The 17,350-nt window shown below is 39.0% G+C and overlaps 1 protein-coding gene across 1 annotated transcript in view; it reads right to left on the reverse strand.

Moving 5' to 3' along the window:
- Nucleotides 1-338: 338 nt before the first annotated feature.
- The window catches only part of Ell2 (elongation factor for RNA polymerase II 2), a 66,199-nt gene continuing 49,187 nt past the window's right edge, over nt 339-17,350 (reverse strand). Inside the window, exons 5-12 of the mRNA XM_059276594.1 lie at nt 17,074-17,333; nt 9,510-9,634; nt 9,253-9,337; nt 7,179-7,746; nt 5,039-5,105; nt 1,498-1,669; nt 687-731; nt 339-598 (exon numbers count right to left, since the gene is read on the reverse strand). Coding sequence (XP_059132577.1) covers nt 482-598; nt 687-731; nt 1,498-1,669; nt 5,039-5,105; nt 7,179-7,746; nt 9,253-9,337; nt 9,510-9,634; nt 17,074-17,333 — 1,439 coding nt within the window. The 3' untranslated portion in view covers nt 339-481. The remainder of the gene's footprint in view (nt 599-686; nt 732-1,497; nt 1,670-5,038; nt 5,106-7,178; nt 7,747-9,252; nt 9,338-9,509; nt 9,635-17,073; nt 17,334-17,350) is intronic.

Genomic DNA, 17,350 nt, shown 5'->3' on the forward strand with positions numbered 1-17,350 from the left:
TGCATATGTCTAAATATTCTACCATTTAAGGCAAAGAGTTTGCATTAAGAAAGGTCAGAAAATAGGCTTATGAAAAGCATTTTACCTTGCACATTACTGTTTTGTTTTGTTTTGTTTTGTTTTAAACACAAGCAACTCTTAAGTGTGGACATTGCATCCCTGATACCTAAAAAATCATATCTAATGACAAACACAAGTTTTCAAGGAAAAATTGATTTGAAGTATAGACACTGGATCCCCAATATCTAAAAAAATTGCTTCTATTAAAACAAGTTTGGGGGTGGGGGAGAGGCCCAGAAAAAGAAAGCAGCTTCAAAATTCAAGGAAGCAAACTAGAATGAAGAGACAAAAAGTAACTCAAGTTTACTAATACTGAAACTTCCCATAAGCAAAGTTTCATCTTTTAGATCTAGAGCAACTCATCTGGAATTTTAAATAAATAAGTTTAAGTTTATTCACATCTTCTGGTCCAAACAGAGTTCTAGTGCCATGACTCTGCTTGCTGTTGGTCAAATTCACCTATTAGTCTTTTGATGTGAGCCAGCTTGTTATGAAGATACTCGCATCTGTATTTTTCTTCATGGTAATTGGGACTGGACTGCAGACAAAGAAAACAGTGAGGAATTAGGTCACAGAATCTATAGTGCTTCTCACTGAAGGCCAGGTGGCACAGTGGTGATACCCACCTGTTTGATCTTCTGATACTCTTGTAAGACTTCTTCATGAACATTCTGCAAAATTAAAAATTAGAAATGAGAAGAGAAGACCTTTGAGGGGCAGTACAGTATCTAACCGGCATCTGGCAAGGTATGGGAAATATTGATGAGGAGATGTAACTTGGGACATTTTTATGGAAGGCAATTTGGCAGAAGCTATCAAAATAGCAAATGTAAAATTGACTCAGCAGTTCTACAAGTTCTGCAGGTCTATCTGCCTGAGCTTATGATGCAGACAGACACAAGGCTAGCAGCTCTGCCCAGCAAAGGACAATACACACTGTGGGAATGCCACTCTGGCTATACAAGGGATATCAAGAGGACAGTGAAAACAAACAAACAAGCAAGCAAACAAAAAGTGCTTTCTGGGCTGATGTAAAAATTCTCTATGAAGCACTGTACCAGTAGAAAGAAAAATCAAAGTACACAGTAATATGGGTAGTTAGATACTATCATTAAAAGCAAGACACAGTACTATATTTTAATTATTCAATAACTTAAGATCTCTTCTAAATTTAATGAGAGCAGGAAACACAATAATGATTTAAGTTACTAGAATGTAACACATTGGTGTCTCTTACAATTGCAGAAAACATACTCTACTTAGTTGTGTTTTGTATGCTTCCCAATACATTATATATTATAATGGAATACATTTTCCCCCTTACTGTGCTTACTTAAGAACTGTTTCAAGTACATTTGTTTCCTAAAGCAAGACAGCTTGCTCTAAGGCTAATGGGATGGTGAGAAATGAAAACCAGTCTAAGAACACTCCACCTACCTGGTACTCTTTTGAACCCGGAGAAAGGCGTTTTCGCTGTGCATCCAGTTTAATAAACCTCCTGGCTACAGTCTCCATCCTGGCATGCAAAGCTCTGTACTCGTCATACTCCGCATTGAAGTCATCCTTGTAGTTCTGGCGTTGCTCATAGGAGACAATAGCAATGTATTTTCTAATAAAAGAGAGAGAGAAACAGGATAAATGGAAAGAACAGGCATGGAGGCGCGGATCTGGGACGCCGCCTTCTTGCATGTGTCTCCAGTGACTGAATGCCACTCTGCTCTGGTTTGTCGCCAGGTCACTCAGAAAGCAGCCCTCAAGAGTGTCCATGGAGAAGGAATGTGGAAAAGATTCTAGCGGCAATGGAGTTCAAAGGGAACCACAGAAAACGAAAAGTGTTCTTTCAGACAATTTACTACCACAGCGGAGGAGACCGAGCCATCTGTCAGCCGTCACGGAAGTGCAACAGGAGAATGCCACACTGCCACTGAGCACTCAAGTCAAGGCTGGACCAGGATCCCCTGCTTTGCTCTCTCCATTCCTTTCTTGACATTTCTAACTAGGCAAATTAAAGAAAACATTTTTGACAGAGAGTGGAGCCCTCTACCAAAGAAAGTTTCTCTAGTTTTATATATCTTTATCAGATAAAGAAAGATTTATTTAATCTGGGTGCCTGCATGTATGTGTGTGTACCACATGTGTGCCTGACATCGCATGGAATCTAGAACAGGGCACTGGATCCTCTTCAACTGGACTCATAGACAGCTATAAGCCACTGAATATGAATGCTGGGAACTGAACCTTAGTTCTTGAAGAGCAGTAAATGCTCTCTTAACCATGGACTCATCTCTCTAGACCTCCCTGTTGGGTTTTTGGAGAGATAGCCTCATATTGTCCAGGTTGGCCTCCATTTTACCATGTAGTTGAGGCTGGCCTTGAAATCCCCATCCTCCTACCTCTATTTTCTGAGTGCTAAGATTACAAGTGTGCACTGCCACAAGCAGAGGATTCCTCCAGCACTTTCTAGCACTAAGTTACACTTACACAACAGAAGGCCAGCACTGTGCTGCTGGGTCTAATTCACTGTCTTACTAGGATGCCGCAAAGCTGCGACTAGTTCTTAGAATCCAGTAAGTAAAGGCCATCTTCACCATATGCCGGGTGATTCAGCAGGAAATCAGTTACAAGATCATTTTAACAGTAAAACAAGCACTATCATTAGTGCACATTCTGCCTTCTTTTTTGCCCTCTGTTTTCCTGCCAGGGAAGGCCCAATTTCCTTTATTATTCTGGGTAAAAACTGAGATCGGGCAGCTGGTGAGCGCTGTAGGATGCATCCTGAGGTGCACACTTGGGCCTTCTGGTGGTACATCTTGGAACTGGGGCCTTTCCAGATGGTTTATATAATCCTACCAGTTTTATTTAAGTTGCTGTATCACAGATGCCTTGCTGGGAAAGTGAGAAAAGTGACGCAGTGTGCAAACTGAGCGTCCTCATTAATATTTTTATTTCTGCTGAGTTAAGACAGTGTGGAGGTTGGGTCTTCTAAGTGTAACTGAGACAGTGGTAGTGTGCTGATTTAAGCTGCCCAGCTGGGCTCAGCTGAAAAGGAATGCTGCCAGCCACACGGGGAGTGGTCCTCCCCAGACATGCTGTCTTATAACACAACGGAGGAAGCCCTGAGGGTGAACGAGGATCCTGGGAATAAGCATGAACAAATAAAGACTAAGCCAATCTTGAAACTCAGGTTTAAGTCATTGTGTAACACATTTATTTCACCTTTAGTATTTTATTTAAATCTAAACTTTAGTTAAAATCTGACCTTTAGTATTTTATTTAACAACTTTGTTAAGGAAAAATACCAACTAGGCCAACAATTGTGTTGCTGTTTGATACTGGCATTTTAACAACCAATATTTTTAACAAATTCTTAGGATTTTGCAGTTGGTTTTCAATGAGGTGACAGAGTAAAAACGCACAAATACAAGCAACAAAAGCACTATTGGTATATAAAAGTTAGTAATATTGCAGTTACATATGAATTATTCAAAGACTGACCATGGATGGAGGTTCTATTGAGTCTCCTTTTGGTTTTCTTATGAGTTCTGTGTTCTGGAAATGTTCCTGCTATTTTAGAAAATAGCTGTATTGGTTGGTATAAAACTTAAGCTTTTAGTTTGGGTAGAAGATAGTGCTTTTATTTAAGCAAATCAAGCACACAAGAAAAGCCTTAGAAATGGGACAAATATACAAGGCTTCACTCAGGCGGAGGACCAACACTTCTTAGTGATTATACTTTCCTGCTGAAAGCCTACATAAACACATCAGGACTAACCTAAAACACTTCTTAAATACAGTCAGCCAGTTAGGCTGGCAAACATGGCAAGAGCTTTGAATCCATGGCAGAAGTTTTAGGATACACTATTTTATATATATCACTACTAATAAAAGGATTTAAAATCTATCACAGGAGAATGCTGTGCTACTCCAGGGCTCAACTTTCACAAGCCTAAGGAGAAGCAGGTGGGTGAGAGGGTGAAAGCCCTCAGCAGTGGGGCTGTGGGTCTGGGATGGCAGGCTGGCTGCTCGCCTAAGGCAGAGTACTGAGGAAGGTTCCTCAGGCCCCGGTTAGCTGAGGGGTGATAATTAGCACCATGTTTTCTCATTCTCCAGCAACTGTAGCTTTCTACTGGTGGTAAGTAGAAGTGACAGCTTTGTCCATCTACAATGTTCTCTCCTCTGCAAGAAGCAAGGTTCAAAGTATCTCCTAACTTTGCCTACTGTGAGATGGCACTAACAGAAAAAAAGTGCAGATAGCTCGATTATATCTTCATGCTCTATGCTGTACCTAGTTTGCAAATTCGTTCCATTTTGAAAGCTATCTGCTATCAGAGATTTTTGCTTTTCCATGCCTCCCTTTCCAGGCACTAGCAACTTAATTATTTTCTTCTTACACAAGTCTTTTATTGTATGAAAAAGCTAGAATTATATGTCCAAGTTATAATTTCTGTGATAAGCACTTACAAAAACATTCCCAGCTCAGCATTTAGCAACTTGTTGTCACAAGAAAAACTTATACCTGGTACTAGAGTGAAATGAGCTAACTTACTATTCTTTCCCCTTAAAATTAATTTGAGAAAAAGACTTTTATTTACATAAAAATGAACCTATGCCTGCTCTGTATTGTTCAGCACACAAGTTCAAGCACTCTACAGCACTCTGGGCCCCTCTAGGGGCTGCGCATTGATGGACTAACTGTCGGCTTTGAAGGTTATGATGCTCAGCCTGGCCCTGGAACAAAGACAAGCTTCCCTGTACTTACAAACCAACGGACACTGCTCTGAGCAAGAGGCACAACCTGCCCCTGAAGTCAGCGGTGCCCTGGAGTCAGCAGGCTTAGTGGCAGTCTTCCATTGCAGAGGTGGCTTCAGGACTCATATTTCTGGAATTTCTTACTTTTTTGATTTGCAAATTATGGGAAAAGAATTTGCAAACTTTCTAAAATTAAACAGCTCTGTCCATTGGCAGATGGAAAACTTACATCAAATAATCTGGGAGTTCAATTGTTGAAGAAGGCTCCATGGAGGCAGTGCAACCTTCTTTAACTCCTATGAAGGGGAAAAAAATCAGAGCGTTCATCAACCAGAATGGTTATCAAATGCCTCTAACTTTCAAATAGATTAGAAACATCTGGAACACTTTTCCTCAAATTCTTTTCTTCCACCTCAATAGGCAAGAGCAACAAGGAACACAATGGAATACAACAATGGAGGCCTGTGAGCAGAGGCAGCAGAGCTGATGCCAGGCTTTGCACGCACCCCGGCTACTGCAGTCTCTGCACAGCAAAGGAATTCCATCTTAACCCAAGGTCAAGCTGCTATTCTTTCATCAACAGTTGTGGCATCTGCCTGGCAATTCAAAGACTGTGGTGGCAGATGCAGCCAGACAATGAGAGATACAAATTTTACAGCAACATCTACTCTTCATGAGATTCAAACAGGGCAGGAGAAATAATAAGTCAGGTAGCAGCCTGTTTGAGTCACTGTATTTTTAGGTAGTGGGACCAGATAGGACATTTTCCTATCAATTCACAACAAGGCATTAATGAATGTGGATTCATACTTCTCTTACCTTTGGCTCTCACAGTACTAGACAGAGTTTAGGGAAAACAATAAAAAATGTTTAGTTACTCATGGCAATGCTGTTAAAAGTGGGTAAATTCTCAGTATTACATTGCTTAACATACAACTTCCAGGGGCTATGTTTAAATATTTTTATTAATGTAATTTTTTTAATTCAAAGCACACTTAATAACTCAAACTCTAGTTTGCTGGCAAAACATATGTCCACTATAAAACAAATGCGAATATCTGACAATTTCTCAGTCTTTTGAAAGATAAAATACACTAAATAAATTACATAGCCTCAGTGGGCTTATTGTTCACTTATACAAATTTGACTCAGGTGGGCCACAAGAGCCTGAGTCTTCAAGGCAGAGCATCAAGTACAGAATCCTTCTTTTCCATAGATGGCCAACCCGTTCTAACGGATACAAAGGACGTGGGTCTGGACCTGTCTTCCACTTGTGATGATCATACTGAAAAGTTTCCTACATACACAAAAGAAGGATCTAAAGACAGTAGGTCTGTTTATCCAGATCTCTAACCCTGAGGACACACAACTTTCTGTGGTAGTCTCAGCGCACTGGATCCAGTTCTCTTGGTACTAGAATGACTCAGATCACCCTATAAGGATGTAAGTGTGGGATGGAGAGGTACTCTGGAATCTGGCTTATTAAATGTAAACATGAAATTTTACTTCAGGGTTTATCCTGACTTGACAACTCAAGTACAAAGAGTGGTGTAGGTGGGGGGAAACAACTTATACTTGGGCCATTATCTATTATTATACTGATCTACACACTTCAAGAGATATGCTTTGCTATGTAATACACCCAATCCAGGTCAACTGTATCTTACTGTAAGTCCTCTGCAAATTTCACTAAGAGAAAATAATGACAGCTCTTTCCATTCAGCAGAGATGGTCAGTTAAACCTCAGGATTTCAGGTCTTCAGTGTTATGAGCAGGATATGGAGTAACAAGTGAAGTTAGTTTACTAACAAAAATACTCTTAATCTCTATCAAGCTAATAATAGCCAGGAACCTTGTGAAGTAAATTACTTTCATTGCAAATGATGATGATGTGAGCTTGCCTGTTTTACAAAGAATTTGACAGTCTTTCTGTGCTAATATTAACTACAGCAGGGGTACCTCTGGCTTTTCAAAAAGGAGGAAATGGATAATTCTATTGCCTATTGTGTATCTGTTTAAATTAGTTCAAGAATGGCATGTACCTGTTACACTGAGGTTACACAATATGATGGAGAAGGAAAAAGCGCCAAAGGGGAGTCTTTGGAGAATGGTAAAGTCATTTTAAAATGCCATTATAAATCTACATAAAGAAATCATGTTTAATACTTGGCTAAAGAGAGATTGACAAGAAAGCTACAAGGTGGAGGAAAACAATGTGCTACAAAAGCACAATATTAAGATTAATTCAATAGAAGGTCATTTGCTTAAAAAGCACTGTTCTACAGAGCACCACCTACAGCTCATGCTCCTCCAGTTCATGTAACACAGAAAGCATTTTTTGTTGTTTCTTTTAAACAAATGTAAAATACCTTCAGTGGGATTCGGACTGGAGTTCCTCAACTTGGCAGTTTCTTCTCTCTGAAGGTCTTCCTCCTTTTCCTCCACTGTCTCAATGTCATGCTTTTTTATTTGGTCCTTTTCCTTGTGTTTTTTAGACTTCTTTTTGGACTTCTTGTGAGACACTGGGTGGTTTTCTTCCATAGGCTTTGGACACTTTAGCAGAACTGAGCCAGGGGGTAATGTTTCCAGACAAGTCCTAGAGGTATATTTGTCTTGCTGGTCCTCAAAGATGCTACCATTTTGACTAAAACTGTCAACAGGTAGGTCTTGAGTCCCCCGGCCTTCTGGAGTGCTAGGGGAATTGGAGTTGGAATTTACAGTCTGAGGAGGATTTGAGACAGGCAGGTGGGTTGAAGGCAGCGGTGAGGGCGTGGGGATGGCAGCAGCTGCAGGGGGCGGTAGGAGGCCTGCAGAAGATTTTTCACTGGTGGGGTTCAAATGGCCATTTAATGTTGGTGGGACTCTGTTTGTCAGGTGAGATATTCGAGCTTTTTTGTTCATCAAAGGATCAATGAAATCTGAATCCAAAGGTCGTTTCTGTGGGTGGGGGGAGAAAAGGGAGAGATCTGACTGCTGAGCAGACTTATTCATCATACTATTACTCTAAGCTTACTCAAAAATGAACCTCTCTCTCTCTCCTCTCTCTCTCTCTCTCTCTCTCTCTCTCTCTCACACACACACACACACACACACACACACACACACACACACACACTCCCTCTAAGAACTCCCAACCAAACAAAAAATCCAATTTTAGTTCTGTCAAAAGCAGAATGGGGAACAGTGCCAAATGGTGCTTTCAGGTCTTGCAGGCAGGCTACCCTAAATGCCAGAGACTATTCTGATTTATGTGCATTAGACCACTTGGACAGTACTAAATAGAAGTACCATCCTCAACGCTAGCTGCAGCTGGCCTAGTTCTAGCAAGTGAATGGAGAAAGCAGTTTGCCCCATCTGACTCTGTACTAGTAAGGTTGGTAAAGGGCAATGTGCCCACATCACAATGTGAACTAGTTCTCTCTAAGTACAGCTATGTATTGATATGCCATTTTACATTTTCACAGTACATATATGTTCACAATGTTGTAAACTAAGTCTATGAAGACTGGCTCATTAAAATGGGGTAGATATACTTTAAAAATCTTGTTGTATTAGCTCAATCCAGTACTCACAATAACACTATATAAGTTACAAAAGAAAATGAACAATTGAAAAGTATAAAATTGCAAACCAGTTAAAATATTTTTGTATTGTGGCTTATAAGAAAATAATAGTTAATCAACCCATTAATTCATTTCTGTTTTCACTTTAGCATCCTGTATGTGATTTAGTCAGAGTAGAAATAGCTACACAGTAGTTGGCATTAAAACTAAGTCTCCACAGACAACTGACACCTGAAGATGGACCTACTTATCTGTCCTCTGGCTGCGTTCCTCTGAGTGGACACACAGCTGGCCTTTTGCTTGTGTTCCCTACACATCTGTCTGCTTTCCCCTAGTTCTTCAGGAGGATACAGAGAGAGGAGGTACTGTGTTAGTAATCTTGGGGTGGGGAGGGAGGGGTCTGACAACATTGGCCCAGAACACTCAGGATAGGGGAACTCTCTGAAATGTCCTATTGAGATGATTCTAAACTAGAAAAGTCTGATTAGGAGTCTTCTGATTATGATCAAATTGAAAAAAAAATTAAGAAAATACATTTAAAAAGTGCCACCATTTTTTAATTTGCCCCAAACATATTTTCCACAAGAATGTTCTTTCAGACACATTTCAGATAAAATCAAATATCTTCAATTCTCCATATAACTTGAGAAAATTTTACAATAAATTTTGAAAGTGACAAGCAAGGTTCGCTTTAAGCCCTCAAGCAGTGCAGCACTGTCTTTACACTCTATTCTAGACTGAGGTCAAAACTGAAAGCCTGGCCATGAACGAGTTCTGGGCTTTGGGCAGGTCATATGTAGTTTCCTTCACTTACAAATTACAGAGTGACTGAGTGTTGAGCTGCAGGGCAGGCCTAGGATTCTGTAACTTCCTGACATACCTGCGGAGATGAGGCAGCATCTTTGCTGGAACACATGGGAGACTCTGATCGGCTAGTGCCAGCATTCTGAGATGGATTTAGTTTTCTGTAAAGGAAACACATTTTCCAGGTAATAAAGAGGACTCTGAAATACACAGAACAGAAAGAAAACTATCCCTGCTTCTCTTTCCCACCTCAACACTAAAATAACACTGACCAGAATATAGTAATATCTATACTAATTTTAAAGACAAAAGGGGAAGAAAAAAGGAGCTTACCTAGAGAGTACTAACTCCAATGACCGTCTGTCTGTCTCACTGTAACCCGGCCAGTCTCGCTGGAGCTCCTTAAACACATAATCCTTTAAGGTATAAGAGAGGTCCTTAGGATTCAGATTGGCCACCTGGAACACAGGATGCAAACAGAGCATTAGCTATATAAATCTTTTTATGATCCTCCTGGGAATATATCCAAAGGACCCTACATCCTACCACAGAGACACTTGTGCATAATGTTCATTACTACTGTACTCATATAAGAAAGGAAATGAAGCCAGCCTAGCTGTCCGCCTTCTGTTGAAGAATGGATAATGAAAATGTGGTACACACACACACACACACACACACACACACACACACACACACAGAGTGGAATTTTATTCAGCTGTTAAGAAAAATGAAATTTGCAGGAAAATAGATGGAACTGGAAAACACTATATGGAGTGAAGGAATCTAGTCTCAGAGGACAAAAATCCTCATGTTCTTTCTTATCTGTCTACTTGAACATTTGATGTTTGTATGTACATAATGTTGTAAGCTAACACATGCATGGCACCCATAGGAGGACGGCTTTGTGGAGTCAGTTCTCTTGTACAGCTCTGTGTGGGCTCTGAGGATCAACTCTAATAACCAGGCTTGCAGAGACGCACTTTGACCCACTAAGCCATTTTCAATGCCGCTGAGTCACAATAAAATCCTTAGCCACTTCTATTTAAGCAGAAAATGAACAGGACCCTAATGGCGAGTTATAGCTTCTCAGCCAGCAGCACAAAGTGTCTCTACAAATACTACCAATTTTGATAATCCTGCTCTTTATTTCTTTTGTGATAATCAAGTTTATTTCTTTTATCTGCCAACTTTCCTGAAGAACTATTTATTCAAGGTCCTTGAAGTCCCCTCAAACCAATAAAGTAAATCACAAACTAAAGGCTCCTCAGATATCTGTTAGAGGGCTTATTCCCAAGTGAAATCTTTTCCTACCCCTTCCTTAACTACAATTTCTAGACTGTCCAGGTCAATAATCTACTCGCTACACAAATCTATGGGCTTAGGCCAAACTAAAAGTACTTAAAAATTTTTTTATTGATAGTTTCATATTTTATATAATGAATTTTAGTCATTTTGATCCCATATTCTCCTTTCTTATCCCTCTCAACAAGTATCCCTCCTAAACACCAAAAATACTTCTTAAGGCTAGAAAATCCCATAAATTTGGGAATGGTCTTTTCAGTAATTTGACTTCCTGTTGTGCCTTTAAAAAGTACTATCAGATTTAATAGTTTGTCTCATATGAGCACTAATTTAGTATTAACGTTGTCATAAAGTAGCCTTTCAATCTTGTAAATAAATGAATACAAGATGCAAACCAGACTTCCTTTGAAGTGGAATATACACAACAATGGTTTTCTTTTTCTGTTATCTCTGACAATGTACACAACTAACACCACATCCCCACCACAACCACCTCTTGAGGTTTGTGTATGGACAGTCTCCTGGTCATTACCCTTCCCTCAGGACCTTTCTTAAGTCTCCAGTGCTCATGCCTTATATGGGGATGTGTTCAGTAACTGCCTTCTGCCCTATTTTCTTCATTCTTCTCCTTCCTGAGTTCACCCAACTGTAAAGTTTACAATGGCCAATCTATACACTAATCCCTAGATGAATGGCTCCAGCTCCAACTGTCCTCTGAATACTCATGTGCGATTAACTACAGACATCTATTGGATATGTCTAACCAACATTTCCAAACCCACCACAACCTTACACCTGTCCCTTTCCTGCACTTCTCTAATCAGTAGCTCAACATCCACTGAACTGCTCTGCTCAGAGCCTATTCATAACAAATGGCGCCCAACGGCTCGAGTTTCCACCTTAAACCTGAGAATATTTAATAAGCAATTCTAAACAGAGTCAAAAACAGGTTCCTGCTTCATGTCTCATATGGGCAGCTAGACGCTGCAAAACGTGGGTTTGAGCTACTGGCGGGTTCCTGGCGTTTGTGCTTGACCTGCAGTATGGTGGGAATGAGGCATCTGCCAGCGGCACATTACGCTGTGTGGTAAATTTAGTCTTTACTAATACATACATACACACACACACACACACACACACACACACACACACACACACACATATGAGGTTTCTGGGCTACACGCTTTGATAGAAGCATAGACCCACTATTTCTGAGAGTTGATGGCTCCCAGAGCTGGTGGAAAATGTACCACCGCCATGTTGGGAAGTTGAAGTGGGTGGAGCCAGCAGCCATAACACTGTTTCAGTCTTAGAATGCTGCAGTTTAAAGCAATAGGTTCACAATAAGACTGATTCAGATGGAATAGTTTATAATGTATGTAAAAATGTACGTAGGCTTGAAAGAGAGAGAAAAAGGAATATATAGTTATATAAACAAATAGTTTTAAAAAATAAAGTCTTTAAAGAAACAGTAAAGGTAATAAGCCACATAGAGATGGCTATCACACAGAGAATCTGGATTATGTTGTCTTTGATATTCGTAACTGAAGAAAAACATTGGATTGTAAAAGCTGTTGAGTTATGCCAAAATGTATACTTTAAAGATACCTTAACTTCAAAATTTGGATGTAAGGATATGTTGATTTGGAAAGGAGGCTCTGCTTTTGTTTCCACAGAAAGCCAGAGGCTATGGATTTGTTCCAGATTAAGATACATCAGGTTTGACCAGCCAAGACCCCCTGAGAGGTCTCCAATGACACCATGGCCCAGATGATCCAACATCCAAAATGGTTTCAAGGCAACTGGCTCAGACAATACAGCCTCAAGGACTACCCCATAAGCCTAAAATTTTCTTTGTGTCCCCATAAGATACAGTGACCCCTTCCAGCAGGAAGTGGTAAGAGATGCTATGCCCAAATTCCCAAATATACCAAGCTGGCTTTGGAGATGGAATTGGCTCACTCCCCCTCTAAACCCAGACATATTGCTAAAAAAAAAAAAAAAAACAAACAAACAAACAAAAAAAAACAAAAAAACGGTTAAGAGATTCTTATGTCCCAAATCAGAAGAGCCCTCTGGTGTGGGACAGAGAAAAACCAGTATTTTATTTAAATCAGGTTGATTATAAATGCGATCTCTTTCTAAAGAAGAAAAGGGGATATGATATAGATATGATAGGATGAAAGGATAGATTAATGAACCTACTTTTAAAGAGCAACTTGTTTAAAATGTTTTACATTGGTATAGATTTTAGTTTATTGATACCAACTTAAAGTTAATTTTGTTATACTGTGTGTATATTTCTACTCTTGTTTAAGGTGTTATGTTTGTTCAGCTCATTTAAAATTGTAATGGATAATTAAAAAAATAGATTAATAATTAGTCATCTATGATAATCATACTCGTAGCCATGTTAGTCTTCTAGGTATACATAGATATATTTCAGATAGATAGGTAATCTTCAAATACTTCAAAGACCTACAGAATATGGCATTTACAATATTTTAAAAATTTAGACTTTCTGGACAGTGAAACATGTCTGCTTCTGACAGCATTGATTTACTTCAGAGAGGAGGATGGGCATCGAAGACACTCCGTATGGAGTTTATCTTCACCTTGGCAAAAATAGCCATTTGGGCAAGAAACTGTTCTTACCAAGACTGCTTGATCGACTAGACATACAAGACCCATAAAAAGGTGACCACTGAACTTTGCTAGATAAAATGGTCCTTCAGGTTCCTGCTTCACAGAGGAAACTGCCAGACATTCTACAGGACAATAAAAAAAGTGACTGAGAGACTCTAGGCCTGTGGGCTGAAGACAGATGCCCCAACTTTACAAGAGAACTTTGGATGACTGTCCAGGCTGCCAGCTGTCTCTTTCTACCCTGCAAGACTCCCGAAAGTTGCTTGCATCCTTCTCCCATTTCTCAGGTAATAGTATATCCTTCTGAGGTCTTTGATGTAGTTGAAGCTAGATAGTTACAATTTTCCTTAGTTATGATAAAAGATAAGTTAGATATAAAACCTTAGACTTACAAATATAAGATAGATAGGATATCTTCTTTAATTTTGCCAAATAAACTAGTTATTATAAATACACTAGATATTATAACTGTAACTCTTGCTTGGTAATTGTTTTGTTATCTGTAATTTTACTATGTAAAAGTTAAAACCTTCCTTTTTGAAAAAAAAAAGAAAAGAATAGGGGAAATGCTATGGATATCGTTCTGTATAAATAAAACACTGATTGGCCAGTGGCCAGGCAAGAAGTAGGTGGGACAAGGAGAGAGGAGAATTCTGGGAAGTGGAAGGCTGAGTGAGGGAGACACTATCAGCCGCCTCCATGACAAGCAGCATGTGAAGATGCCGGTAAGCCATGAGCCACGTGGAAAGGTATAGATTTATAGAAATGGGTTAATTTAAGATATAAGAACAGTTAGCAAGAAGCCTGCCACAGCCATACAGTTTGTAAATAATATAAGTGTCTGTGTGTTTATTTTATAAGTGGGCTGTCGGACTGCCGGGGCTCAGTGGGACCCGGAGAGAAAACTCTAAGCTACAACTGCAGGCCCCTTTCTTTTCTTCATCTCTGTTAGAAGGTTTTCTCAAAAACGTATCTCTAATCTATGAAACCAATTCCACCAGACCAAGTCACCAACACATCATACCTTGACTTCTGCAGTAGATTTATTTAAGTAGTTGTTCTCTTCCATTCTCAACCCCCAAAGCCATTCTTGACACAAAGTGAGTGGTCTTATTGAAAGTATAAATCAGATTATAGTATATTGTTGCTTAAACTCCACTGCTACTTACCATCTCACTCAACATAATCTCCTTATCTGATCTGCAATGCCTTCTGAAATTTAGTCTCCATCCCTTCTACCAGGCTTCCAGAAATGATGACTCTTCTTGTCTTTTGCTTTTTATTTCAACTAAGAGATAGAGGTTCCCTAAACTTCCCCTTTATGAGTAAATCTCTTGAGACTCCATGAGAACCACGAGACTCCACACCTAAGGGATGACCCCATAGTCCTCCATGTAAAATTATGTAGATTTAATGTATCTTTCCATATACTATAAATAACCTCAAGGTTACTTACAACAACCAATAAAATGTAGGTATTATCTACAGGGTTCTTATATGTTGTTGTTTGAGGAATAATGACAAAGAATAAAGTCTATGTATGGTCAGAATAGATGAAATTAAAAAACTGTGGTCTTCAACTAGTTGAGTTCATAGGTGTACAGCCTGTTGATACAGAGAATCAGCTGTACTAAATGAACAGAATGAATGAGCAATGAATGTGAGCTTGACTCAAACATCCTAAGGTTAAGATTCACGTTTACTGAGTTGTTTTGATTTTTCTAAAAAGGTTTTCCAGGAAAAGTCATTCTAAGGAAAAGGAAGCTATACATTTGTATACTAACTTAATGGTAACAGTTTTAAATCACATCTAGTACATTACTAAGTATATTCTAATTAATAACACTCACAAGGTGCTCAAAGAAAAGTACAATGTAAGTAACAAATCAGCAAAAACATCTAGTGGCATGGGCAAAACAGAACTGATCATTTTATCTAGTATGTTTGTTAACTAGCTGGTGACAAAATAACCAATTTTTTGATCATCTGCTTATTCTGTTACTCTACTCCTTTTAATGTCAGTTCTGGTCAGTTTCATGAAGCAGAAGTTGTATTAGCTGCTAGGAATGTTCAGATAAGGAATGTATGGGTAACTGGCTTAAGTCCAAGTTCTTAGTATTTGTCTGTTTTCTTCCTTCTAAAGATGAAATGATATGTGCACGAAATGCCTAGCCATACTGTGCCTGGCACATAGTATAAGCTTCCAAAATGGTAGGTGTTACTGGCTTCTCTATCTGTTTTCACTAGGCTAGTGGTTCAGCTCATATCAAACACCCAAATTACTCAAGGACTTTATACAATTTGGTGCTCACATCCTTCTTTCAGATGCTTCACTGATTTGTGTGGAGTCGATTCTGGCATAAGCACTTCTCAAAAAGATATTTGAATATTTGGGATATTCAAATATACAGCTAGGAAAACTATACTCAATGATTCTTCAAAACAACCCAATCACTAACTCTCATATCCAATTGTTCAGGGTCAAGTTTATTCATTTTAAGATACAGCTATCTATACTCACAACACCACAGAACTACTGCCAGGTACAGTAGTAGCTTCTATGAGGCTACTCTCCATCTCTTTTCCCTATTTCTCTTCTATCTTAGAAGGTAATTCATAGACTTTCTGTAGATGCATTTACCATGTATTTTGTGATATGCAACCTGACTCTCTTTCCCCAACAGAATACTGAACCAACACACACTCTGTCTCACTTTCATATTAATTTCCCTTTTATCCTTTCTCTTTAGTTTTAATAAGGGCTATGTGCCATGACAATGGTTTTATTCTCTTATAACATCATAGTACTATGTTTTGAATGTAAGATATGAATGAAAATAAACTTAAAATGATTATTTCTTTAGTATCAGATAAAATATGTAATTTTAAAAAATGATGAAATTTAAGAACAACTTTGAAAATGTCATTACTTTTTTAGAAAAAATAATAGACAGAATTCTGTTTATGATGGATCTGAATGTTAATTTACATTTATTACCTGAAGTAAGTATGAAAAATATAGGAAATCACCATCTGATATTTCTTTAATGAAAAACAAAAAGCCTACAAGCCTACTTCACACTATAACTTGTGATTATAAAGTAACTGATCACAGTTACTCTTGAAATAATCATATCCCTTAATAAAAACAAGTGACCGATCTTAGCATACACAATGGCCAAAAAATACTAAGTAATAAGAGCTTCAAAGAATATGGGAAGTAACAACACATTCTAAACGATTCACTAGGCAAAAGTATTATGCCTTACACCACCTGAAGACCAACATATGACATTATGCCACTTTGCCTCTATAAACAGTGAAACATAGGTGATAGTTTAGGTGACTTAAGATGAAAACAAATAAAGACTTCCCCACTTAATGAAATTTTGGGCAAAATTGGTTTTAGCCAAAAGAGGACAATGCTCACATTTCAACCAGTTTTTAATGAAATGCTCTAAAGAAAAGATGACTTAAGCTAGGCATAGTGGTGCATACCAGTACCATCAGCATTCAGGAGGCTGAGGCAGGATGATCACTGAGTTCAAAGCAAGCCTGAGAAACTTAGCAATCCTCCATCTTAAAAAAAAAAAAAAAAAAACCCAAAAAACAGCCCAAGATGTCCTGTAATATCAAAGAGTTACATAAATTTTCCCTATCTCAAAAATAGTGACAATATTAATGAGAGCAAGCAGAGGTTTTATTTGCTGTTTTTCAGACAGGATCCTACACAGTCCAGAACTCACTCTATAGCTCAGGATTATTCTAAACTTGTAATGATTTTCCTGCCTCTGCCTCCTGAGTGCTGTCATAGGCATGTCCTGCTTTTGAGGTCCGAGGGATCGAGCACACTCTATCAACTAAGCTACCCCACAGCCCATCACGTGCTCTTAAGTGAGCCAGCCCCCCAGAAGGCACACAGATGCCTCTTTCTAGTTGTCCTCACCTGTTGCAGAATTGCTCCCAAGGAGTTCTTGTCTTTTTGATTGACACCATCTTTCTGCAGACGGGCAAGCAGCTCAGGTTTCTTGTAGGCTTTTAGTGCCAGTAAGTGAATAACCCTGTCCCGGTACGGCCTCTGAGAAACACTGCTGCCACCATGTGTCTTTCGAATTGTATTTGCAGGGTTCATGGGGGTTGACCTTTTCCTCTCAGGCACTGCATCTGAGATGGCTTGAGGCGCTTTCCGAATTTGCACTCTTTTCCCTACAGTCCAGCGAAAA

Source organism: Peromyscus eremicus, chromosome 11 (genome assembly GCF_949786415.1).
Source record: "Peromyscus eremicus chromosome 11, PerEre_H2_v1, whole genome shotgun sequence".
In the NCBI taxonomy this organism is placed as follows: domain Eukaryota; kingdom Metazoa; phylum Chordata; class Mammalia; order Rodentia; family Cricetidae; genus Peromyscus; species Peromyscus eremicus.